Source organism: Microtus ochrogaster, unplaced genomic scaffold (assembly GCF_000317375.1).
Source record: "Microtus ochrogaster isolate Prairie Vole_2 unplaced genomic scaffold, MicOch1.0 UNK16, whole genome shotgun sequence".
Taxonomy (NCBI): domain Eukaryota; kingdom Metazoa; phylum Chordata; class Mammalia; order Rodentia; family Cricetidae; genus Microtus; species Microtus ochrogaster.
The window spans coordinates 2,757,263-2,783,776 of NW_004949114.1; the positions used below are offsets into that span (position 1 = coordinate 2,757,263).

Below are 26,514 nucleotides of genomic sequence, written 5' to 3' on the forward strand. Positions count from 1 at the left end.
TAGACCAGGCTGGTCTTGAACTCACAGAGATCCACCTGCCTCTGCCTCCCGAGTGCTGGGATTAAAGGCGTGCGCCACCACCGCCCGGCCACTCATTAACTTTTGATAAATTTAAAATATATATCAAAATTCTTAGGGAAAACTGTAATAAAGACCCTTGATTTTATTTCCTTGCTCCCTTTCTTATTTTGAGGCATAGTCTCATATAGCTCAGGCTAGCTTCAAACTTGCTATGTAGCCAAAGATGGCCTCTATCTCCCAAGTACCAGATCAGCAGGTTTGTGCCACTGTGCTGCTAAGAGACTTCCCTTTAAACCGCAACCCAGACTTATCCAGCTGAGAATCCCTTTACTGCAGAGCAGCATCAGCACCACTGCAGGTTAGGGTGGAGGCAGCTGCTATGGGGCAGGGCTGTAGCTCGGAGTGTGGGTTCAAGCCCATGGACAAACCCTTCACCACTCACAGGCTGAAGCATAGCTCTGTCTAATGTGTTACCTCTTCTACTTAATTCTCTTGGTCTTTACAAAGTCTTCATTAAGCTGGGCCATAGTGGCACAGACCTTTAACTTGGGAAGCAGAGACAGGCGGAACTCTGTGAGTCCGAGACCAGCCTGGTTTACAGAGCGAGTTCCAGGACAGACTCGGCCACAGGAGTACTGCTGTGAGATCAGCACTGGCCTGGGCTACAATGTGAGTTCCATGTTAGCCTGAGGTACTGAGAGATACCCTGTCTCAAAAACCAAAACCAAGCTCTACCCCCCCCCCCCAGCCAAACCAAAAAACAAACAAAAACCACCAAGTCGCACCAAGGGCTGGGAAGTAGCTCAGCTTGTACAATGCTTCCTCACCAAGAACAGAGTCCTAGATTCCCTCTCCAGCACTGCGTAAAACAGGCACCTGAGAGGTGGAGGCAAGTTCAAGGTTAACCTACACTACTTGAGACCCTGTCTCAATCATCCTATAGTAAACTATGTTTTGTTTTGGCTTGTACAGTAATAATGTCAGGGATTGGCTCAGGTCCTTGTGTGTGTCAGACCAAGGCTCTAATGAAAAACACGCCCAGCTTGCTTGTTTGCTTGATGTATTCATAGGCAGGGTTTCATATTGGGTGCAGACTGGTCCTGAATTCTTGGCAATCCTCCTGCCTCAGCCTTCCAAATGCTGGGATTACAAGTGTGAGGCACTATGCCTGGCTCCAAATTACATTTTCAATCATTTCAAATAATTATAAGGACGGCTAGGTGTGGTGATGCATGGCTTCGAGCCAGTACTTTGTAAATTCAAGGCAGCCTGCTCTACACAGCAAGGTCCAGGTACCTGCTGCTTCACAGTGAGACCTCATCTCAAAACAACCAGATAAGCAGAAAATAAAATCATACTGACAAATTAGAATCGGGGCAGGGCTGCCATTCCACAGGCTCCAGACAGCCCTTGTCATTACTTTACCTTCCCTTCCCAGTGCCTACAGGCTGCCTTGCTCATGGATCTCTCCCATTTTTGAAATCTGCAACTTCATTTTGCTCACATTACATCATTGCGATTTGGAGTTTTCTGTGTCTCTGATGAGCAGCCACAATCTTATTTGTAGTTTTTTATTTATCACATCATTTTTTATGTGATATATAGATTTATTACATAATCTAGCAGAATCATATTATGTGGGAAATTATTCTGTCCATCCTATCATTGTTGTTCTTGGGTGGTTATTGTTGTAGGTTGTCTATTTTTGCTTTTGAGACAGGACCTCATAGATAGGCTTGGCTAGTCTGGGACTCAGAAATCGATCAGACTCTGCCTCCCAAATCTGGGATTAAGGGCATGTGCCACCATGCCTGGTTTATGTATGTTAAAAAGCAAACAACAACAACAAACCCCTTTATTTTTTGTGTGCATGTATGTGTGGGTTTGAGTGGATCTCAGAGGACAACTCTGTGGAAACAGTCCTTTCCTCCGTAACACAGATTATAGGGATCGACTAATGTCACCAGCCTTTCGTAGCACGCGCCTTCACCCACTGAGCCGTCTCAGCCCAGTCACTCTTATCTCTGCCAGTTCAATAGCTGAAGATCCATCCATTCCATGGGGTGCCCTCCTCCACCCAGGGGTTCTCTGTATAGCGCCACCACCACCCAATCAACGAGGTGCGTTTTAGTGAACACTCTATTGTTTCTGGTAGGTTCTCAGGAATACACAAAAAAAGCCAGAATATTATTTTACTTGCCTCTACTTAGCTGACATGCATACATAAATTGGTGTACTTATTGAAAGTTACTGGAATTCAGAAACCATTTCAGAGTGCATTGCATACACTGGTGACCAAATTAAATGTGGTGTTTTGGTTTTGGTTTGGGGGTCGCTCAGTAGTTCCATGCTTGTTTAGCAATTCTAAGACCCTGGGTTTCATTTGTAGCATCATCAAAACAAAAAACTCAAAGCAAAACAAGCCAAACTGCCCATTCCCCCCGAAAATACTAAGGTGGAGGTTGAAAGAGAAGTCAATTCCATTACAGCATTGAACCTGAGGGTAAAAGACCAGTCACTGTTGTGAGGTATTGACTACCCTGTGTAAAGACTGCGCCACTGTGATTGGTTTAATAGAAACCTATGCGGCTAACAGTTAGGCAGGGAGAAGAGGTGGGACTTCTGGGCGAAGAAAGGAACTGGGGATGGGTCCAGGCAAGCAGAGGAGATGCCAGGAGAGGCAGAACAAGTCAGAGGTACAGAATGAAAGAAAGGTAAAAAGCCACATGATAGAACATAGATTGTAAAATATGGGTTAATTTAAGTTAGAAGAGCTAGTGGGACAAGCCTAAGCTATAGGCTGAACTTTCATAATGAATAGGAAGTCTCTGTGTCATTACTTGGGACTGGCTAGTGGAACAGAGAAAGACTTGTTTTGTTTTGTTTTTTTTTTTTTTTTTTTTTTTTTTTCGAGACAGGGTTTCTCTGTGGTTTTGGAGCCTGTCCTGGAACTAGCTCTTGTAGACCAGGCTGGTCTCGAACTCCCAGAGATCCGCCTGCCTCTGCCTCCCGAGTGCTGGGATTAAAGGCGTGTGCCACCACCGCCTGGCAAGAAAGACTTGTTACAGACTACAGTGGGATTTAAGTGCATCATCAAAGCACAAAATTTTCTATATTTGCAATACGCAATACAAATGAACACTTAAAAGGCTTTCAGACTTATGCAGCTGCTAAGAAAATTTACTACGGGGGCTGGAGCTTGACTGCTAAGCTCAGCAGTCAAGAACGCTGCTGCTTTCCCAGAGAATCCAGGCTCCATCCCCTGCACCCACATGGTGGTTCACAATCCAACACCCTTTCTTGCTTCTGGGATTATTGTACATGAATGCCTCCCTCCCCCACATACATGCAGGCAAAACACCTATACACACAAAATAATAATAAAATAAATCTTACTATGAAGGTAGCTGGGCATAGGGAAAAGTTATGTTTTTAAGAGACAGGCAACTACAGTCTAAAGATCAAGTTACAGCTTTCTGTGGGTTCAAGCTTCTTTACTTGAAAATGAAGATAAGATTATCTCAAAGTGTTGCTATAAGGATTAAACAGGAATACGTGTTCTTCCAGTATGGATTCTATCTATGCTTTTCAATCTTGCACTTTCTTTCACTCCCTCCCTCCATCCTTTGCTGCTATTCGGAAACAGTCTCACCTAACCCAGGCTGGCCAAAACCTTGCTGTATAGCTGTGGATGACCTTGAAGTTGTGATGCTCCTGCCTCCACTTCCTAAGTGTTGAGATCACAGTCTTTAGCGTGGCTGGTTCTAGTACTTGAGTAGCTGACACTGATTTTAACATTTGCATTTACTTGAAAACTTGTAAGAAGTCAGTGTGCACGCATGCAAGCACACGCCCATACAAAGTTGCATACATGAAGCTATTAAAGAAAGATGAATGCAAATCTAGCTTGGCTCCATTAATCAGCTAGAGCTTGGTTAGCAAAAGTTAATTACACAGCAAGGTAATTAAAGCTGATTTTTTTTTTAACTCAAAGAAGAAAACATGAAGACAAATCCTGACCCATACAGGTAATGGGGGAATGTTAGGTCATCTGAAAGCCAGGCGTGGACTCATGCCTGTAATCCAAACACCAGGAAGCCTAAGACAGAAGACAGTCAGAGTCCCAGGCAAGTCAGGGCTAAAGAGACTGTCTCAAAAGACACTCTAAAGATACCCTAATGCCCACCCCCAAAAAGACCGTTTGAATTTTCATTGGATGGGTCTTGGAGATGAATGGAATATAGTAGTATTTAAACTTCTCCCAAATCACAAAGGCAGGAATTTCCAGATATAAGAAGGGAAAGTGAAATAGCTTGTTCCTCAAAAATTTTGTTTTGTAGCCGGGCGGTGGTGGCGCACGCCTTTAATCCCAGCACTCGGGAGGCTGAGGCAGGCGGATCTCTGGGAGTTCGAGACCAGCCTGGTCTACAAGAGCTAGTTCCAGGACAGGCTCCAAAACCACAGAGAAACCCTGTCTCGAAAAACCAAAAAAAAAAAAAAAAAAAAAAATTGTTTTGCTTTTTGTGGGATACTAAAATTTGGTAAACCAAACATTGGGGTTTTAACATTCCATAGTTCTGAATTCAGTCATCAAATGTCAGAGCAGTTTTGAGAAACAGATATTAGCAGTCAAGGAATGCCATAGACCTTGTTTAACAATTTGAACATAACACAAACTACCAATTACACCTACAAGTCTTATCAACATCAACAGCACTGTAAATGGGAACGATAATATTCTGCCTTTTCCCCGTGCCTCGGAGCTAATTCTACTTTATATACATTATCTCATTAATTCATACTGCAACCCTGGAGGCATATTTTGGGGTTAGCTAACTTTTCCGCCCAGTTTCCCGTAAGTAACTTAGAAAAATAACTCGAAGGCCACAAAAGATCAAGTCCAGAAACAAATTCCAAGTGTATGGTTTCTACAGTCTCAACACGGGTCCGAACAATCCTTTCACAGGAGTCGTATGAGATATTCTGCTGAAAAACGAGTGTGTGTAATCTTTGAGAAGTGTGCAAAGAGCACACAAACACCGTTGAGGCTAGGCACCCTTTCGAACTCTTACGTTAAATTGCGTTAACATAAAAACAGACCTTCCGCGCCAGTTCTTCCTCCCAGGTCCGCAGCCCTGGGTCTACAGGATGCCCCCCTCCTGAGGGTCGCTTACTCCGCTGGCCTCACTCCTAACCTCGGAGCGGTTCGGGTACACGCTCCTTTCCCTCCATCACCGCATCCCCTGTGCGGCTCAGTCCCCTCACCATCGAGTCCAGCACCAGGACTCCCGCTGCGGTGCCCGGAACACAGAGCCAGCAGACCGATCCGAGGTTCCCGTCCCGCGACTGTGAAGCCAACTCCCGGCGTGTGGCAGGAAGCTACCCAGCGCGCAGTCGCCACGGCTCCAACCACAGCCCAGCGGAGGGGCACCGCGCCGCCCGCCCTGCGGCCAGAAGCGGGCAGCAAGCCTCGGCGCGGCGGCGGCCCGTCCCAGGAGGTCGGTCCCCAGGTCTCTTCGCTCGCTACGCCAGCGAGTCCCGTCGCCGTGGCAAGCCGCACCCGCCGTGGCCAGGCCTCTTCTCCCTTGCCCCGGCAGTCGCGCGCAGTGGAACGTCCCGCGGGGGGGATTGTGGGAGGCGCACGCTCGAGGGGTGGGGGCGAAGGCGGCGGCGGCCGTGGCTGCCGTTGGTAGCCGTGGGGGCGGGGAAGGGAGGGAGGCTAGCCGAGGAGGAGGCGGAGGAGGAGGAGGCGGAGGAGGCTCGGGCTCGCGCCGCCGAAGGTACGCGTGAGGGCCGAGCGGGCGCCGGGAGCGCGCGAGCGGGCGGCCCGGAGCGAGCGCGTCGGTGTTGCCGGCTCGGGGCGGCGGGAGGCAGCGGCTGGGGGGCGCAGCTCGCGCCCAGTCCAGACACACTCGGAAGCTTGCCGGCGGGCGTGCGCGCTGCGCGTCCGGAGACGGGTGAGGGGGGGGCACGGCGGGGAGAGCGCGCGGAGGGAGGAGTGGGAGGCGGGGGGGGGGCACAAGGCGCCCTTCGCTCGCTCCCTCCCTCCCTAGAGCCGCTGCCGCCGCCGCCGCCGCCGCTCCCGCCGCCATTTTGGTTTCGCTTTGCGGAGGGGGAGACGATCCCGGTCTCGGTTGCCGGACCCGCCTTTCCTCGGTTTCCCCTTCCCGACCTACGCCTTTGGCTTCTCCTCTGGCGTTTCCGCCGGCCCGCTTACCCGCTGGCCGCCTCCTGACAGCGGGAGGGTTACGGCGTGGACCCGGAGAAGCCGAGGCGCCAGGCTGCCACCCCCTCTTCCCACTTGCCTGCGCTCGGCGCTCTCGGCCTCGCACGGTGAGTAGTGCGGTGCGAGCAGGCCTTTGAAGGCCCAAGTACTCTCTCTCTCTCCTTGGCTGCCCGGGATCCACTGTCACCTCCCGGACCTGGACCTCCGGGAGAGCGGGGTGCGGATGGGGGAGGGGAGAGGAGGGAAAGGGATCCTGAGCTCACCGGGAAGTCCCTCTAGGCGGGGTGGCGGGGTGTCCCTGACCGGCGGGCGCTTCGTTTGGGGGAGGGGGACGGGGAAAGTAAGTGAGTGGAGGCGGAGTCGGCTGTGCCCCTGACAGGTTAGTTTTGTAGTAGGCCTGATTGGAGCATCTCTCAAGATCCAGTTTATGTCTGTCAGTTTAAGGGACAGAAGTGGCCAGGGAGATGATCTTCAGAGGGTAGTTTACCTGTACGAGACTGTGGTGTTCTCTAAAGGCGGAACTATGTGCAGACATGACATACTGATCTGTTAATAAGTTTAATAAATAAATGTCACTGGTTACTTTGGAAAGAAATGTTTTCGGTCTTCAAGACCAGACGGTCTGTTGATTATAGCTGCTGTGTTTATGTGTGTGTGTGCAAAGATGGAAAGTGCTCAGGAGGTGTCTGCATTTGTGGAAGTGCAATGGAGTTTCCTTTTAAAAACAAATGGTGGGACATGTCCTCGAGGTCGATAGTGTACACGTACTTTTGCCTACTAGATAATACAACATGCTTCTTAGGACCAGGGAGGGAGGAAACTTGACGTAGCTTGTGTTTTTGAATAGTCAGTTGTGTAAATAATGAAAGCCCAGAACATCACCCTCAGAGTGATCAGGCCGAGAATAAGGCCATGTGGATCTATAGTAGTGCTTATGTTAGCATAAGGTTTTTATACTCAGAATGCTTTCGTTTCTCTGCAATCCTAGAGCTCTGAAAATGATAGGAAAGTAGGAATTTGGGGCGTGAAGAGGTACTCTTCCAAGGTCACATGTTAAGTTAGTGGCAAAGTTGGGACTACAAGATATTTTGATTATTAGCTTAGTAATGTATTGTCCATATCATAGTGCCTCAGGAGATTGTTATTGGCAAATATAAGTGTATCTGGAAAGGAGGCATATGGTTAGATTATGCTTGTGAGAGCCTAAAGTGCCAAAATGTGTGGAATATATACTGTCCTTGCCTGTCTGACCTATCAAATAGGTATTTTAACTGTTTTGTGTTCACACAGCAAGCAGAGCCTTTAGTGTGTATGTTTGATAACTGAAATGCTTTCACAGCCAAATTTGTACTTGTGTGGCTGTTGTTTGTTGTTGGTTGGGTTTTTTTTTTTGGGGGGGGTGCATCTGTTTGATTAAACCCAAGGCATTAAACCTGCTAGCAAGCTTTCTACCACTGAGCCACACTGCCATCTGGGCAGCTTAGCTTTATATCTACAAGAGAAAGGATCTTCTTTGTCTCAATGAACAACAACAAAATTATTGGATACTTAATAATCGATCCCTGTCTTGGGGTAAGAATAACCGCTATCTGTTGATTAGCTTGTGTAATAGCTTGGGGTGCATATGAGGGGAGTTGTCAGCCTATTGAGAGAACAAGTGAATCCATGTGGAATTGAAACCATGAAACCTTCATTAAAAGCCTATTCAGTCTGAGTGTGGTGGCTCACACCTGTAATCCCAGCATTCTGGAAGCTGAGGCAGGAAGATCATGAGTTTGAACCCAGCCTATGCTTCATAGTAAGTTTAAAGTCAGCCTGGGTTACAAGAGACCTTATCTTAGGAAACAAGACAAGGGGCTGGAGAGGTGGCTTAGCGGTTAAGAGCATATACTTGTTCTTCCAGAGGACCCAAGTTCAGTTCCCAGCACCCACTTCAGGTGGCTCACAACCGCCTGTAGCTCCAGCTCCAAGGTATTGCTACCCTCTTTTAGCGTCTGCATATAGCCTTGGTGTGCACGCACATGCACGCGTGCACACACACATCTTTTAAAAAAATTTTAATGCCCATTTAATTTAGAAGGAATTTTGGTTGCTCACTTTACTGTAGAAGGATACAAGAGTGCGTTCACCCAGCAGGATGGTGTGTTGTGACAGACTTTATCTTAACATTTTCCTTTTGTCGTCTTTTTGAAACAGGGCTCGCTCTCTGTAGCTCAAACTGGCTGGCCTCAAATTTGAGGATTGTAATCTTCCTGCCACAGCCTTCTGGGGATTACAGGCATGAGCCAACTTGCCTGGCTTCTTCGGCAGTTTCTTTTGGCGTTTATGAGTAAACTGTTTTTGGAATCTGAATTATTGATATGTGCCTTTTGGATATTGGAACTTCTTGGCTGGACTATAGGAATTCTTCGAAGGGCTAATTTTGTAGTAAGGATCCCCTCTATGAATATGAGGAAAGAATATTTGAACTAATTCAAGTCTTATTAGTTTGTTTCTTAATCTAGATTAATGGTGCTTAGATTGTTTTATATATAATTTACACATGAATTATGTATATACTTTTGATTTTTCTGAGTCAGTATCTTACTGTGTGGCCCTTTCTGTCCTGAAACTCGATGTGTAGACCAGGCTGACCTCAAACTCATAGAGATCCGCCTGTCTCTGCCTCCCGAGTGCTGAGATTAAAGGCTAAAGTCGTGCACCACCGCTTCACCCATCTAGTATGTGTTTACTTTGAGGAACTTAAGTTGTAATGAGATAGAACCGGTGTTTGCTCTGGTTTTGAGACACCTAGTTTCCACATGAATTTTGTTTTTGCGTGTGACCACCAGGAGAACTTTAGGGTCAGGGCTTACATTTGCCTTTAAGACAGGCTTCATGCAGTTAGAGAAAACTAGGCAGGAAGATTAATAATATGAGTTCAAGGCCAGCCTGGCCTGTGTAGTGAGTTCTAAGCCAACTTAGGTGGTAGAGTGAGGTGTTCTCAATAAAACCAAAAGAAAAAAAGGATTTGTCTGCTCAAAATGTATTTCTGTAGTTGGTAGACAACTGTGAGTTCTGTTTGTTTGGCTTGTTTTGCAACACCTTTATATTCTCATTGTGTGTTGAGACTGATAATTCAAAGTTCTTTCCCCCCCATTCTTTTTTGTTTGTTTAGTTTCGTTATTTTTGTTAGTTTAGTTTGTATGTTTCATTACTTCTACATGAAGAGCACTTATGATGAATAATACGTAGTCTCTGCTGTTCTAGAGATTTTATTCCAGTTGAATTTATGACTTGCATAATGTTGATGACTCTCCAGACTAGAAGGAGAAATTGAAATTTGCAACTTAATTGCAAAGGGTTTTAATAGCATTTATTATTTTAATTAAAGTTTTATTTTTATGTGTGGGTGGGTGTGCTTGCCATAGTACATAAGGGTGTCCGAAGTCAACTCTGTGGAGTTGTTGTCTCCTCCATCTTTGCATAGTTTGGGATCAGATCGGGTGCAGGCTTTTGAAACAAATGTGTTTACTCAATTATGTTGCTGTCTATTCTTAGGAAGCTAAAAAACTGTGTGGATTATATGTAAGGTTATATATTTAAAAGTGTTTTCAGTGGCTGAGGGAAATAGCTTGTCAATTAAGGGCACTTCCTGGTCTTGCAAAAGACCAGGTTTGGTTCTCAGTACTCATGGCGCTACACAATTGCCCTTAACTGTAGCTTCAGGGAACTCAGCACTTTCTTCTGGCCTCTGCCAGCTCTTGGATGAATGTGGGGCACATAAACTCATCTAGGTGCACACACACATGTATGAAAAGTAATGTTTTTTGTTTTTGTTTTTAAATGCCTTCATGCTGGGTGTGGTGGAGCATGCCTTTAATCCCAATATTTGGGAGGCGGTAGCAGGTGAATCTTCTTGAGTTCAAAGGCAGCTTTGTCTGTTGAGTGTAGGAGTGTAGTTAGACCCGAATATAGTGAGACTGTGTCTTAAAAACAAAACAAAACAAAAAAAACCACATGCATTTGATGTAAGAAAGCAAACATTGTGGTATGTTTGTTACCAGGCCTAGCATGCTCTGGTTTTTTGATCCCAGGATGGCATTACTATATTTTTCTGGTATAAAAAGGTCTTGATGCCATTTTGGGGGTGTATATAAAGGCAAAAATACTTTTGGATATAAAATTGAGAAATCATTTGTTGACTCTCTGTGAAATTAAAAATTAAAAATAATTAGAGTACTTTTAAAGGAACAGAGGATTCAGAAAGACTTACTTTGGAGAAGGCATTTTAACAGAATAGACTGTAGGATCTTAGGAAAAGTATTTTGTCTGTTTTTAGATTTGTGTTATTTTATGTATATGAGTGCTTAGCCTGTATATATGCATGTATACTGTGTGTGTTCTGGCGTCCATGAGATGAGAAGAGGGCCTTGGATCCGGATTGGTTACTCTGTGATTGCTGAGAAGGAACCAGAGTCCTCTGTAAGAGCAACAAGTGCTCTACAAGTGTTGGACTGGCTCTCCATCCCGTCTCTGATTTTGTATTGGAATGGCCTTTGTAAAGCTACCGGAAAGAAGAGCTATGTATTTGTGAAAAGTTTAATATTTTCTCCAATGCCTAATGGGTGTGTCCGTGGTGTTATTTCACCCATTTTATATGCTGTGTGTGTGTGTGTGTGTGTTTATACGTGCTTTGCCCCTTATATGTTTCAGATACTTCAAAATTAATTTTGGAGGAAGCAGTATCCTGGGATTCACAGTGTAGCTCAGATTAGCCTCAAATTTATGCAAGTCGTCTTGCTTTTGCCTCCTAGGTCCTGGAATTAAGAGACCTGAGCCACCATGAGCTACACAGGAGGATCACTTAAGCTTACCTTGAGTTTGAGGTCAACCTAGGCAGCATCAGCATATCGAGATCTTATCTCAAAAACAAAATAAATACTTAAAATCACACACACACAAAAATGGTTTAAGTTTCTTAAGGTGCAGTAATGAGAAAGGACCCAGACAAGACCCTGTTTCAAACAAAGCAAAGCAAAACAAAACAGTAATAGAAAAGGATCGTGTCCTGTTTTTACATTGTGTCTTACACAGTACATAGCAGAACTTCCAAATATCTTGCAGGGTATTGGCTTTACAGTATCAGCAGTTAGTTCCATTGGCTTTATTCTAAGTGTTTAGGTGGAAGCTGCCACTTGTTGGGAGGGAGGAAGAGGGGGGGAGAGAGAGAGAGAGAGAGAGAGAGAGAGAGAGAGAGAGAGAGAGAGAGAAGGGGAGGAAGAGGGGGGAAGGGGGGGGAAGGGGGAGAGAGAGAGAAAGAGAGAGAGAGAAGCCAGAAAAGGGTGAAGAGGGTTATCAGATCCCCCTGGAGTTGGAGTTATAGATGTATATAAACCATTCAATCTGGTGCTGGCATCTAAACTGTGGTCCTCTACAAGAGCAGCAAGTGCTCTTTATTGCTAAGCTCTTTCCATCCCCAGTCTGAGTATTTTAAAGGCACCGTAGAGCTTTAATGTGATCTTGTGTAAGGTCTCCTGTGTCACTTCCACAGAAAAGGGCAGTGTTCGTTGTAGTAGCTTATAATTTTGTTTTGACTTATGCTGCTAGTTCTTATAATTGTTCTCAGAGTAGCTGTTACTTGTTTATGTTTCGTTATGTGGACAGGTGTATATGAGCGCCTGTATCGGTGTGTTCTGGTGTGTGGAAGTCCAAGGACAACTTCAAGTATCATTCCTTCTCAGTCGCTGTCTATCTTGTCTTTCACCTACTGCTAGCTGAGTAGTAGGTGAGGCTGACTGGCTAGCTGGTAGCTCCAGGAACCCACTAGCTCTTGCCATATATCCCTAGCACTGAGGTCACAAGCAGACCCCACACCTGGCAGTTTTTACACTGGTACTGGGGTCAGACACAGGGTTTCATGCTTGCAAAGTAAGTGCTTTATCAGCTGAGCTACTTTCCCACTCCTGTTTCTCTTTCTTTTTATGAAGGTATTAGCCTCTCTACTTATTGGTCATCTTGGTACTTACAAATGTTATATCCCATGTTTTAGATTTGTTTATTTTGTAGATAGGGTCTCATGTAACTGGGGTTGGCCTGAAACTTAGAACTCCTGATCTTCCAAATGCTGGAATTTTAGGCATGTGCCACCATACTTGCCTCAGAAATCTTTTTTCCTCCCTCCCTCCCTCTTGTTCTTTTGTTGTTGTTTTTCAAAACAGGGTTTGTCTGTGTAATAGCCTTAACTGTCCCAGAACTCACTCCATAGACCAGGCTGTTCTTCAACTCACAGAGATCTGCCTGCCTCTACCTCCTGGGTGCTGCGATTAAAGGTATGCACCACCACACTAGAATATTTTTTAATTTTAAGAAAAGTTTTATGTGTATGGATGTTTTACTTGTGTGTAGTCCTTATTACTTTTATATTGTGTGCCTGTGTAAGCCAGAAGTATTGTCCAATCCCCTGGAATTGGAGTTAGAGATAACTCTGTAGTACTTGTGGGTACTGGGGAACTGAACTCAAGTCCTTGGGAAGAGCAGCCAGTGCTCTTAACTACAGCCATCTCTCCTGCCCTCTACTCTTTCATCCTTATATTGAAAATCATTCTCCATAGATAGGTTATTATAACTCTTAAATATTCTATCTGATGATAGTTGGAATTAAATCACTTATTCCAGTTACTTCTATTTTGTCAATAGGGAATTCTCTACCATCTAAGAAAAAAACTGAGGTGAATAGAAATTCACATGACTGCTCTTAGATGTTTGCTGATTAATCAGAAAAGCGTGTTAGCTTTATCACATTCGCAAGTGACAAATAATATGTTGATACTTTTTTATTGTTTTAGTCATACTGACAAGATGTTAAAAACCATTTTCTAGTGGAATCCAATTACACAGAAAAATGAGTTGGCATTGGAGACGTTGAATGAGAGCTGAATAGTTCAGTCTTAAGGTAACTTGCTATTTACAAGAATGAAACACATTGTTTTGATTTTGAAAATCTGATTGTGAGCACTATGTATGGGTACTTGGGGAGTTGGTACTTTTGGTTTTGTTACCTACCTTACAACCCATGGTAAACAAAAGCAAGAAAATGAAAGTGAATGCTGCCCTTGAGTGAGAAGATGTTTCAGAAAACTGACATTTTATCCTTAAAGTAGAATTTGTTCATTTGCCTAAATTTATTTATTTGGGTCTCATTCTTAGTTCAGACTTGCCTATTTAACTTACGTTTTGTCTTAAACTTGATCCTTCAGCCTCAACCTCCGGAATGCTGGGATTATCATCATACTTAGCCTAGTTTTTGTTTTTTTTAAGACGGGATCTTGCCATTTTGCTCAGGGGGTTTGGTGTTCCTGACCTCAAGTGATTGTTAAATATACTTCCCACTAAAATGGCTGGCAGTTATGCTATAGTGGAGATGATTGCCAGTTCCACCAACAGTTAATATTTCATAGTTTTCTTTCTTTATAAGAATTTAGTGTGTATTTTTGTGTGCATGCTCACACACATGTGGAATTCAGAGGACAACTTTCAGAAGTCTGTTCTCTTAAAGTGTTATCAGGCTTAGTTAGCTTCAAGGGCCTTTATTTACCCTCTGAGCCATCTTCATAACTGTGGTTTCTATCTTCTGTTCATATCGCATGTTTAGTTCCATAGTAAATAAGGCATGAGTTGTTGACTTAATCTTTGGCTCTGCATTTTATTCTTTTTTCTGTATTTTATACCTAGTCTCAGTTTTGTTTGTTTTAAGGAGGACAGTGTATCAATTCTAAATTAGTTTTGTTTTGGCTTCTTAGTGTAAATGGTGGACTTCCTAATTCATTTCTGCTGAAAGTGAAAACTCCAGAGTTTAAATATTTCCTGACTAAGCCCAATAGGGCAATTGCAAGAAATTTAAAAGATTGTCTTTGAAAAGAAGAAATGAATAATTGATATTTGAAAAATAGGTCTCAAAGGGCTTGAGTCAATCATATAGAATAACCACTGGGTGAATATTAGTATATGTTTTCAGAGAAGATCCAACTAAATGATAACAGGTTGGGAGGTTAATGTTTAGATGCAGAAAGAGATAAATAATAATGAACAATTGCTTTTTTGAAGAAACTTAAGCTATTTATTTATGTGTGTATATGTTTAATTTTAAGGAAGAAAATCAAGTAATTATAGAACAAGGTAAAGCTTTTGTTCACATTAGCAAGTATTTCTTAGATGCACCTTCTATGAGTTAAAAATAATTTTTAAAGTCAGTTCATTGTGCTAGGTTTAAGGGCACACGCCTCTAATCCCAGCACTTGGGAGGCAGGTGTAGGCAGATCTTCTAGTTTGAAGCCAGCCTGGTCTACTGAGTTCCAGGACAGCCAGAGCTACAGCATGATAGCCTCCCCCTCCCCCCCAGAAAAAAAGCCAGTTAATTGTTAGATCATGTCATATACAATTCCAAAGTTTACATTGTTGATTTATTACTGTTAAAAAAAAGCCATAAGTGGGAACTGGAGAGATGTCTTAGTGCTTATGAGTACTTACTGCTCTTTCAGAGGACCAAGGTTAGATTCCCAGTCATCCCTGTCGTCATCCCCCTCCCCGCCCCCAACACAGCAGCTCACCGCACCAGGCATCAGACACTCTCTTCTGACCTCTTCATGTGCTGTACACAGATGGTGCCTAGACATGCATGAAGAAAAAGCACACACACATATAATTAAAGTAAATCTTTAAAAAAACTAAAAAGTGCCGGGCGATGGTGGCGCACGCCTTTAATCCCAGCACTCGGGAGGCAGAGGCAGGCAGATCTCTGTGAGTTCGAGACCAGCCTGGTCTACAGAGCTAGTTCTAGGACAGGCTCCAAAGCCACAGAGAAACCCTGTCTCAAAAAACCAAAAAACAAACAAACAAAAAAAAACCTAAAAAGTAACTGGGTGTTATGGCATAGGCCTTTGGGAGGCACAAGCAAACAGACCTTTGTGAGTTCAAAGCCATATCTGTATAGAGAGCCTGTCTCAAATCAAATAAAAACTAAGATGTGCGTGTGTGTGTGTCAGAAAAGTGACTCAGTGGTTAAGAGCTCATAGTGCCGTAGCAGAGGAGCTGCATTTGATTGCAGCTCCCACATTGGACATCTCACAACCCTTCAGTCCAGGTCATCTGATGCCTTCTTTTGGATTGATAGATACCTGCTCTCATGGTGACAGGAGAGAACTAGCTCCTTCAGTTGTCCTCTGGTATCCATATGCATGATGTTGCATGTGCATGCCCACCCCTGCACCATAAATGAAATGTAATCCTAACAAGCATTGTTGCACAAGACTGCTGAGTTACTCAAAAGTTTTTTTCTCAATGAGCTGCAGAGATGATTGGTTGTGATTCACAACTGTCTATAACTTCTGTTCTAGGGAATCTGTCTCCCTTAGTTTTTCTTTCTCCTCACAGATAGTCTTTTCTGATTGGTTCTTACTGTGTACACCTGACTAGCCTGGGGACTGGCTATATAGACTGGGCTAGTCTTTAACTTGTACCAGTCCTCCTGCTTCTGTTATTAGAACTGTATACTGCCATGTCTGAGACACTCCAGGTATTTAATTCTTTTCCTCTCTCTCCACGTTGGACCATGTGTATGTGAGAGACAACTGAGAAACAGGTTAACAAAACAGGGTCCCTTCTGTACAGCTAAGAACTATGTTTTACTTGCTTGTGTGATCTTTGAGAAAAGTTATACATTTTCCATCTTGCTGTCCTACCAACACTTTCAGTGTTAGAGGTTGAGCCCTCAGGTCTTTGGTTATACTTAGGCAAGTACTTTAAAGTTAAAATTATTAAATTTTTATTTTATAAATATGGGTGCTTGGCTTGCATGTATGTCTGTGCACCACATGAGTGTCTGGTTCCTGGAGGCCAGGAGAGAATGTTGGGATGATCCCCTGGAACTGGGGTTCAGATGCTTGTGAGCTGCCAGATGGGTACTTGTATGGTCCTCTAGAAGAGAAGTCAGTACTCATCTCTCCTAGCCTGTTTGTTTTAAAGGACATAAAAAATGCATCTGACTTTGTTTTCTCCCAAGTGAATAACCACTTAGGTCAATATGCAGTATCATATCAAATAAATTATCCGTTTGCAATATGGAATCTACTAATTGAAAAGGACTTGTACAGGAGTAATACTTACCTCATTGTGTGTGTGTGTGTGTTTTGCATGTGTATGAGGATGTGAAGGCCAAAGGAGGAAGCAACGTATCTTTCAGCCTATCTTATTCACTTGAGACAGGGTCTCCCACTGAACCAGAAGCTTGTCGTTTCAGCTAGACTGCCTGGCCAGTGAGCCCTAATATCTGCCTGTCTCTCTCCATCCCAGCGTTGAGGTACAGATAGCCATGTCTGGCTTTTACATTCAAACTCAAATCTTGGTGCCTGCAGCAATTGCTCTTATTCACTGAGCTATGTCCCTGCTCCTGTATTCTGCTATGAAAAAGTTATTTTACGTATATTGAGTATTTTGCTTGCATGTATGTGTGTGCCTAGTGTCCATGGAGATCAGAAAAGGGGGGTCTGATCCCCTGGAATTGGAGTTCAGATGGTTGTGAGCCACCATGTCAGTGCTGGGAACTGAAAACCCAATTCCTCTGCAAGACCAACAATTGCTGAGGAATCTTCTAGTACCCCTCAAACCTTTAGTTGAATTTATTTATATTTACTTTGAGACAGGGTCTCCATTTGTAGCTCTTGCTGGCTTGGATCTCTGTGAGATCTGCCTTCCTTTGCCTCCTGAGTCCTGGGATTAAAGGTGTGCACTACCATACAGGCCTTTCATATTTTGCTTCTGTACAAAGTGGGAAAAGACTTCCTTCCATGAAGTTACTTAAGTTTGATCCATCAGATTTTTTTTTTTTTTTAAATAACATTGAGCTTAGGGGTAAAGAAAAGACAATTTTTTTCCTTCAAGAATTTTACAGTTCAAGAGTCCTGTTAACCAATGTGTTACAGTACAGCATGGTGCTTTTGTCCAAGGTGGGGAGAGGAAAGGTATTCCCTGTGGGAAGTGTCAGGCATGATGGTACACAAGTCTAATCCTAATACCCAGGGGCAGGCAGGAGGATCAATGCAAATTAACTGAAATGTACAAATGAATGGCTTTTAATACAGCCACATGGTTATATGACTGCTTAGTCATTATGTATAATATTATTTAAAAATATTTCATCACAGTATCTATTAGCAGTCCTTCCCTATCTCACATATTCTCCCTTTGCTCTAGCAGTAACTGCAAATTTCTTTTCTATATATCTGCCTGGATTTTTGTCGTCACCCTCCAACCCCTAAAAACAACAACAAGTGGAGTTTCTCTGTGTAGCCCTGGCTGTCCTGGAACTCACTCTGTGAACCAGGCTGGCCTCAAACTCAGAGATCCACCTGCCTCTGCCTCCTGAGTGCTGGGAATTCAAGACATGGGCTACCATGCCTGGCATATCTGCCTGTTTTAGTTTCACTGGTACAAGGTGTCGTGTAGCTCAGTTCTTCATACCTACTTCTGCCTCCCAAGTGTTGATATTGAATTGCTGTCATGTACAGATATTGTCTTGCATTTTTATTATGTGTGTGTATGCGTGAGAGATGAACATTGTCAGAGTCATTTCTCTCCTTTCATTGTATGGGTCTAGAGGATAGAACTTTAAAATTACTTTCAAAATATATTTCCTTTATTTTTATATGTATGAGTGTTTGCTTGCATGTGTGTGTGCATGTGGAGTTGGAAGAGGCCTTTAGATCCCCTGGAACTGAAATTAGAGATGGTTGTGAACCATCATGTGGGTGCTGGGACCCAAACCTGGATCCTCTGCAAGAGCAACAACTGCTTTTAACCACTGAGTCATCTCTCCAGTCCTCTTTTTTCCTCCCTTGGGCACAGTATCTCACCATGTTGTGCTGGCTGATCTAGGACTTAGAACTTGCTTAATGCTAGACCAAGTCATTCTGGAACTCAGTGACCCTCCTGCCTCTGCTCTATAGATGTTGGTATTGTAGGCAGACTCTACCCATCTGATAAAGCTGCTCTAAACATTTGTGTGTGTGTCTATTTTCATTTGTCTTGGGTATGTATCTAAGAGTGATATTGTCAGGGTCATATGGCAATTGCTTAACCTTTGAAGAGCTACCAAACACTCCCAACACCATTTTACATTGCTATTGTCAGTGAGTGAGGGTTTCAGTTCTTCCACAGAAAACTTTTATAGAAATGGAATATTAGAGGACAGCAAGATTGCTGAGTGGGTAAGGATGCTTGTCACCAGGCCTGATTCCCTGCATTTGATTCCTAAGGCTTTTGATTGATTGGGAGCAGAAGCAATCTGGGCAGAGATTGGAAGAAAGTGCCACACAAAGAGTAAGTATATGTTCTGATGGAAGGAAAAAGATATGTAGAACACAAATACCATAGGTGTTACCAGAATTTGTTTTTTTTTTTGGGGGGGTTTTTATTGACTCTTGCTCTATTACCAGCACAGTGAGAAACATTGAGTCTCCATATAGAAGAGCAGTTACAACCAAAATAAACACTGATGATCTGTAAAGTGCCATCTTGTGCACTTTTCAACAAGCACACGAGCGCTGACAACAACCCGTGCTTGCACAGGAAAATTTAAAAGTGTCCTGGATCTGATTTTGAGCTTGTACATGCTCCCTCTACACAGTGTGTAATAAAAATACTCTACCGCGCTGCTGAGCATATTATTAGTTACATTTGGGGTTGAGAGCTTTTATATCTGAAAGATTTCTTTTTAATTTATTTAACTTTATTTTATATGCATTGGCCCTGAAACGTGTCCGATCCCCCTGAACTGGAGTTATAGACAGCTGTGAGCTGCCATGTGGATGCTGGGAATTGAACCCGGGTTCTCTGGAAGAGCAGCCAGTGCTCCTAACCCTTAAGCCATCTCTCCTGCTCACAATAAAACCACTGAGCTGTCTCTCCAGCCCTCACCCTGAAAGGAGAGTTCAAAAAAGTATAGTTTTAAGTATACAAATGGCATTTTCTAGAACTTTTTTTTTTTTTTTTTTTTGGCTATAATTTAAACCTAAAGGGAAAACAAGATAGATAGGCCAATGTAACATGAGGGCCTGCTTGCTGGGGTTTCTGTCCTGCCCAGTTCCCACAGCCTGTAAGCCCCAAAGAAAATCACACTGAGGTCTAATAAGTTATAAACTGATTGGCCCATTACATTAGCCCAGGCTTCTTATTAACTCTTATAACTTATATTAACCCATTATTCTTATCTATGTTAGCCACATGGCTCAGTACTTTTTTCGGTGGGGCAGGTCACATCTTCCTTCTTCGATGTCTGAACAGGACTGCAGAAAGAGCTTCCTTCTTCCCAGAATACTCCTCTTCTCATTGCCCCACCTCTACTTCCTGTCTGGTTGTCCCACCTATACTTCTTGCCTGGCTACTGGTCAATCAGCATTTATTTAAAACATAATTGACAGAATACAGACTTATCGTGTACCAGGTCAAGAAATTAGAAGTTTTTTTCTGTGTTCTAGGCAAAAAAAAAAAAAAAAAAGTTTTTAAACATCGGTAGTAGTGGAATTGAAAACGATGGGGTATAATCAGTCAGTTATTGGTGAATTTTGGTGTCAGATTAGGTTGAAAGTTGGGGATAGTTAAAAAATTCAGGATGATTGCCAGGTTTCTGACTTGAGCAGCTGTATTCAGAGATTGAATACAGTTAAAGAGATGAAAGGAGGAATGGGCTTTGCAAAAATATTGAACAGGCTCTGTTGAGTCTGCATTTTAAAAGTCATATACCGTGTAATTTAATACTCAGAATTTAAAGTAGAAAAGGGCTCCAAGGGCTACCAATATTCAAAGAGCTGGTAGACCCAAGTCAAACCAGCAAGTAAGACTTAGAATTGACTACTAGAGAGGTAAGAGGGAAGCTTAGCATCCTAGAAGTTTGTAGACATTGATAGCGTGTCATTGTTTCCTTCCTCTCTGTCACATCATTTATTTTCTGTTGACATAATTGCATATAGACTGATTATTTCAGTATGTGCACATTGTATAATGATGAAAACAGGGTGTCAACTGTCATCTATTACTCGCCTTATTTTGGGGGTGAATTTTGGTGAGCTAGTGAGATAGACTTGGTGGTACATGCCTTTAATTCTGGCATCCTGGAAGCTGAGACAGAGGCAGGTGAATCTCTGTGAATTCAAGGTCAACATACATAGCAAGTTCTACGGCAGCTAAGGACACACACTGAGATTCTGTTTTTTTTCAGTTTTGTTTCTTTTTATGTAGGCTTGTGAGATGGCTTGTTACGAATCTGAGTATGATTTCTGGGACCTACAGCACTAATTCCCTAAAGTTGTCTTCCACCCTACACAGACACAAATTCTCAAAGGAATAAGGTAGAAAGAGGAAAGAGACAGACCCACACACCTTTGTGTATACATTGCACATATACAAAAAGATAAATGAAATAAAAATTAAAACTTGTCATTTTATTGACTACCAGATAATACTGCAGTATGTATTTCAGGGAGTTTCAACTTTTTTGGGTTTGTTTGATAAAATTAATAAGCATAGTCATTGCCATTTGATAACGGATTTTATTTATTTGTTTTTAAAATTTTTATTATTGTGTGCATACTTGAGAGGTTAAGTGCTCAGTTATAGTTCTCATGGGTTCCATGACTTTCTGTTCTTTCAGAGATCCTTGTTCCAGAGATCAAACTCAGGTCATCTGTCTTGAGTATCAGCTGCCTTTTTTACATGCTGAGCCATCTTTATTGGCCCAGATTTGAATGTTCTGTAGTATATCAAATTATTAAAAACACTACTACTTTTGACAGACAGAGCAAAGTAATTCTTATATAGTAGTTATTGAAGTAGTGAGAAATGACTGCATGTTTTGAGAATGAAACTGACATTTGCTGATGGAATGCATATAGAAAGATTGAGAGATAGAAGGGAGTCAGGAATGATCGCAAATTATTAGGCAAGTTGTTGTAAATGAAATGTTTTGCCGAGTATGGTTGTGCACAACTCCTAATACAAACACTCTGGAGGCAGGGGCAATCAATCTCTGGAGTTCAAGGCCAGTCTGGTTTACACAGTGAGTTTCAGGACAGCCAGGCCTAAACAAAGAATCTCTACCTCTAAATATCAGAGGTGTGCAGTGAGGGGAGAGGGAGAGAGAAAGAAAGAGAGAGAGGTGGTCTTCTCTTTGAGACTGAAGGGATGGAGGGATGGCACAGTGGTTGAGAGTATGGGCTGCTCTTCCAGAGTACCCACATTTGATTACCAGCACCCACATAATGGCTCACACTGTAACTCCAGTTCCAGGGGACCACTTTCTGGCCTCTCTGGGTACCAGGCATGTATGTGGTACACAGACATACATACTTATATAAAGGTGTTTTTTTTTTTTTATTTAATCAGTGGTAGGGTGGGTTTTTTGTTTGGGTTTTGGTTGAGGCAGGGTCCCTCTGCATAGCCCTGGCTATCCAGGAACTCATTATTTAAACCAGGCTGGCTTCAATCTCTACCTGCCTCTGTTCTGAGTATTGGGATTAAAGGTGTGCACCACCACTGCCTAGCTAAATAATGGTGGTTTTTAAGGTACAGTTTTACACTGTAACTTTATTTAGGCTTGCCTTCAGCTCATTGTATAGTCCAGGCTGGCCTCAAATTTACAGCATCTTTCTGTTTCCATCTCTTCTCATCTTCTATCTCTTTTCAGACTCTGTTCAAGAAATGGAAGGCAAAGTTTTCCTATATGTTTCTCAAACGTAATCAAAATATTTCTTCCTCAGGAGTTTGACACTTAATGTTCTGCCTGGCTTACACCTGTCTCCTCCCTTAAGTACAGGATTATTCACCTAACTTGTTGTATCCTGTATCCTAGTAAATTGTATTGACCATCTACAAGAATTTTAAAGAGGAAGCTGGAGAGATGAATAAATGGTTAGAACACTGCCGCTCTTGTGTAGGACCAGAGTTCAGTTCTCAGCACCCATGTGAAAGTAGGTTCCGGTGGATCTCATGTTGTCTTCTGGCCTCTACAGGCATTCCCACACATATGGGTGTTTACACACACATAGACCAACAGAGACACATAAATTTAAAAAGATCTTTGTAGGAGAAAATAAAACCTAGGGTACTTTATATAAATCATGTACTATGTGCATATTGAGTTTTAAAGTCTTCGTTCATTTGTATCTGCGTTTTAATGTTGACAAAGGGAATAATTGCAGTCACGAGTTTTGCTTAATGAAGTCTATAGAAGAAAACACAAATTTATCATAAACTGGGTGTGGTTTATACCTTTAATCTTGGCACTGGAGAGATGGAAGCATAAAGATTGCATTGAGTTTAAGGCTATCCTAGGCTTCAAGGTTTCTGACAACAAAAAACAAGTAAGTTCCTTAGTGAAAGTGACCTGTCAGTAACATTGGAGGTGGAAACAGGAAGATTGTTACAGATTGCAGGTCATCCAGGACTACATTGTGAGTAGGGAGACATTATTTCAAGAAATAAAGTCAACCTTCTCATAGAAATAAGATCAAATTGTCTTAAGGGTAATATGGGTAATCATTGTTAATTCTACAATGTAGCAACTTAAATATTTTACTTGACAAATATATTTTTATTGAGCACTGTATATTTTAAAATATATACTAATGTAGCAATTTTAAATTTGTTAATTGCCTTTATCAAGTTCAAAACAAAGACAACTTAATAACGTTAAGTTTTCTGTATGTGTTTGGTTAAAGCAATGCTCTGTGTGTACAGTGTATTTTATGCATCTATTTCTAGAAGTTTGCTTGGTACACTTAAATGTTTCACAGGTACCTAAAGTTTAATACACTTATTGAACTATTTCTTTGAAATACTTATTTATTTTATGTGTTATTGGTGTTTTGCATGCTTGCATGTTTGTGCACTAGGATTATCCAGATCCTTAAGAGACAGTTTGTAACGAGACAGTTTGTAAGCAGTTTCTGTTGTCTTCCCAGTTTCATTTTGTGCTCCTTCTCCCTCAGTCATCGTCATCATTAGGGAATTTTCACATACATACTATTTACTTTGGTAACATCTTTTTCCTGTTCCTTTACATAATATGCCATAATAACTAACACATTTTTTATTACACTTTTACATTATAACTGTATTTATATGATAAGTTGTTTGTTTCCTTTCTAAGTTAAAGTGTGTGATGCAGTATTTGTTTTACTGGTAACTATATCTTACTGTGTCATATGGGTCTCAAGATAATTTTGAGGCCCTCAGAAAATATTTGTTAAATTAATAATGGGATATATTAAGAATAATGAATTAGGGCTGGGGAGATGGGTGAGTGTTTGGTGCACAAGCATGAGGACTTGAGGTCCTATCCCTAGCACTTACAGAAGCTGAGCTGTAATTCCTGGGGTGGGAGAGGGGCGGGGACGGGTGGATCTTTTCAGTTCATTGGCCAGTTAGCCTAGCTAGATTGGTGAGTGTGAGGTTCTGTGAGAAGCTCTAACTCAAAATAAGGGGAAGCAGTGAGGTAGGTCAGCAGATCAAGGCTCCCTGTCTCTCCATCTATAATCCTGACAGTTTTTAAAATGAAATGTTTGAAACCAACATAAAGCCAGTAAAATAATTCTTTATTTTTTTTTTTTATAAAAATGGATTTTGTTAAAAAATGTAGAAAATATATTCCTTTAAAATTAAAGTCTTGTGACAGGCATAATGGTGCTGATTTTTTTTTTTTTTAATTCTAGCATTCTGGAGACTGAGGAAGGAGGAATTTGAGGTTTACAGGCAGACCCTGTCTTGGAGGTGAAGAAAGGAGAATCGGATTCAAAATACACAGTTATTTCTGTGTTGTATTTGTATTTGGACATCAGTTGCAGAAGCTTCTTAGCTTGTTTATAATGATTTTTATGTTTTGTTTTGGCTTTTTCTAGACAAGATTTCTCTGTGTAGCCCTCCATCATGCTAGTCTTAAAGACTTGCATCACTTTAACGGCTACAATCTCAAGACAGGTGTTCACGTGTCATCTTAGCACTTGGAGGCTGGAAGCAGCAGGGTCAGATTAAGATCCTCTTCATTACCAAGTACAAGACCAGCCTGGGCTACATGAGATTCTTTGTCAAAAAGCAAGATGCACACATACACACAGATACATACACACGCATGTACACTGAAGAGAGAGATCTCCCTGTGACTGGCTTCATATTTTATATCCTCTTATCTTGGCCCCTTAAGTGCTGTGATCTAGGAATGTGCTTCCATGCTCTGCTGGAATGGTGATTCTTAAAGTCTGATTTGTGCCACAGTCTTATAGCTTATTCACATCTACAGAACAAGAAAAAGAAATTCGAAATTTTTAAGTGAATTCACAAGTAAATAATGTGCATATATTCTAAACTACATTTTGATTTAACAGATTTTTTTTGGTGCTTATCCTGTTGTCCTTATTGCTCCTTATATTAATTATTGTTTATTTTCTGATAAATTTTTGTTATGATCTATCCTGCAGGGAAAGAGATGCTGGTCGCAAGTTTTGGAAAACCGTATTTTTTTATGGAACAGTGTTCTGTAAAAATTTTATAAGATTCCTTGGCAATAACACACTTGTGATGGACTCTAGGAATACTGCTATGTTAGGATTGGGTTCTGATTCCGAAGGATTTTCAAGGAAGAGTCCTTCTACCATCAATACTGGCACTCTGGCCAGCAAGAGAGAAGTAGAAATAGAGAGTAACACGAAAGAAGAAGAGGATCCGCGCAAGCGGAATCGAGAAAGGAACAGTGAAGTAGGAAAAGATGATGGTTTGACTGATGCACAGCAACAGTTTTCAGTGAAAGAAACAAACTTCTCAGAGGGAAACTTAAAACTGAAAATTGGCCTTCAGGCTAAGAGAACTAAAAAGCCTCCAAAAAACTTGGAGAACTATGTGTGTCGGCCTGCCATAAAAACAACCATCAAGCACTCAAGGAGAGCACTTAAAAGTGGGAAGATGACAGATGAGAAGAGTGACCACTGCCCTTCAAAATGGGTGAGTGAACTTTCCAACTGCACATGGTCATTGTCAGTACTTGGATTTCTCTATCAATCTTTGTTTGCACTACTCTTTAGCTATTTCTAAATAGGCTATAAAGGATGGTAAAGTATAACAACATAATTGTGTCTATATTTAAATTTTTGTGTGTATGAATGTGTCTAGTGAATGCCATTTCATGCATCTAAAGGTCAGAGGACAACTTTGGTGTCAGTTTTTTCCATCTTCACATGGTTTCTAGGGATTGAACTCTGGGCAGGCTTTCAAGACAAGTGTACTTAGCGGCTGAGCCGTCTTACAGGTACAAATGTCTGGTTGTCCCTGGATTTTTACTTGTAAAATTATAACATGATAAATGGGGCTAATTTGTGTAAACCAGATCAGATTGTTGCTCCCAGTGTAACAATGGGGAAAAATGGCGATTATATTTAAGACATACAGATTTGAATCTTGTCTTTCTATTTCCAATAATGAAAGAATGAACATATTAATAACAAATAAATTGAGGCTCAGATAAAACAAATTATCATAGCACTTCTCTTTTAACATGGCTGAAAGGATGTGATTTACCTACAGCAGGAGAGCGTTTGTGAAGTGACAGTTGTTGTACAGGGTGTTGATGTTGCTGTTTCTCCTAAGGTTCACTGCTTCTGTGGAAACCTGTGCAGATCCTGACTCAGAGCAACAAACAGAAAACCAAACATAATGATTAATTATTCTTCTTTAAAAACATGGATTTAATGTGGGCTTGGTAGCAAGGGTAATGCATCTTGCTTCAAGTATTTGGGAGGCAGCAGCAGGTGAATCTCTGAGTTTGAGGCCAGCTTGGTCTACATGGGGAGTTCCAGACCAATCAGCTACATAGTGAGACATTATCTCAAAATAAATAATTTGAGGTACATTGGTATTTTGCTTGCATGTCTCTTTTCAATGTACTCATACCTGGTTTCATAAAGGTCAGATTAAGGTGAGGAATTGCCTAGAATTGAACTTAACAGACAGCTGTGATTCTCCATGTGAATACTGGGAACTAAACTCAGGTCCAGTGGAAGAACAGCCTGTTCTCTTAACTACTGAGCCATTGTCCAGGCCCATGACTGATTTTTCTTAACTTTGCTCTGTCTAATAACAGTAGCAATCTGTGTGACAGTCTTTTGACCAGAAGTTTTAGTTACATTATTTAGTGTTGGTATATATATATATATATATATACACACACACACACACACACACACACACAC

At 42.0% G+C, this 26,514-nt stretch overlaps 2 protein-coding genes across 6 annotated transcripts in view; one reads left to right on the top strand and one right to left on the bottom strand.

Moving 5' to 3' along the window:
* The window catches only part of Dap3 (death associated protein 3), a 30,978-nt gene extending 25,470 nt beyond the window's left edge, over positions 1–5,508 (bottom strand). Inside the window, exon 1 of the mRNA XM_026789222.1 lies at positions 5,287–5,508. Coding sequence (XP_026645023.1) covers positions 5,287–5,289 — 3 coding nt within the window. The 5' untranslated portion in view covers positions 5,290–5,508. The remainder of the gene's footprint in view (positions 1–5,286) is intronic.
* Positions 5,509–5,728: 220 nt separating this feature from the next.
* The window catches only part of Ash1l (ASH1 like histone lysine methyltransferase), a 162,722-nt gene continuing 141,936 nt past the window's right edge, over positions 5,729–26,514 (top strand). For 3 of the 5 annotated variants that reach the window (XR_003378742.1, XM_013353765.2, XM_026789219.1), the window contains exons 1-2: positions 6,092–6,354; positions 24,751–25,270. Coding sequence is in view for 4 of the 5 variants with exons in the window: in XM_013353765.2 (XP_013209219.1) it covers positions 24,851–25,270 (420 nt within the window). In the remaining variant the exon portion in view is untranslated. Of the gene's footprint in view, positions 5,802–5,857; positions 5,979–6,091; positions 6,355–24,750; positions 25,271–26,514 lie in introns of those variants that run through there. The other 2 variants (XM_005367130.3, XM_013353766.2) reach the window with 2 other exon arrangements.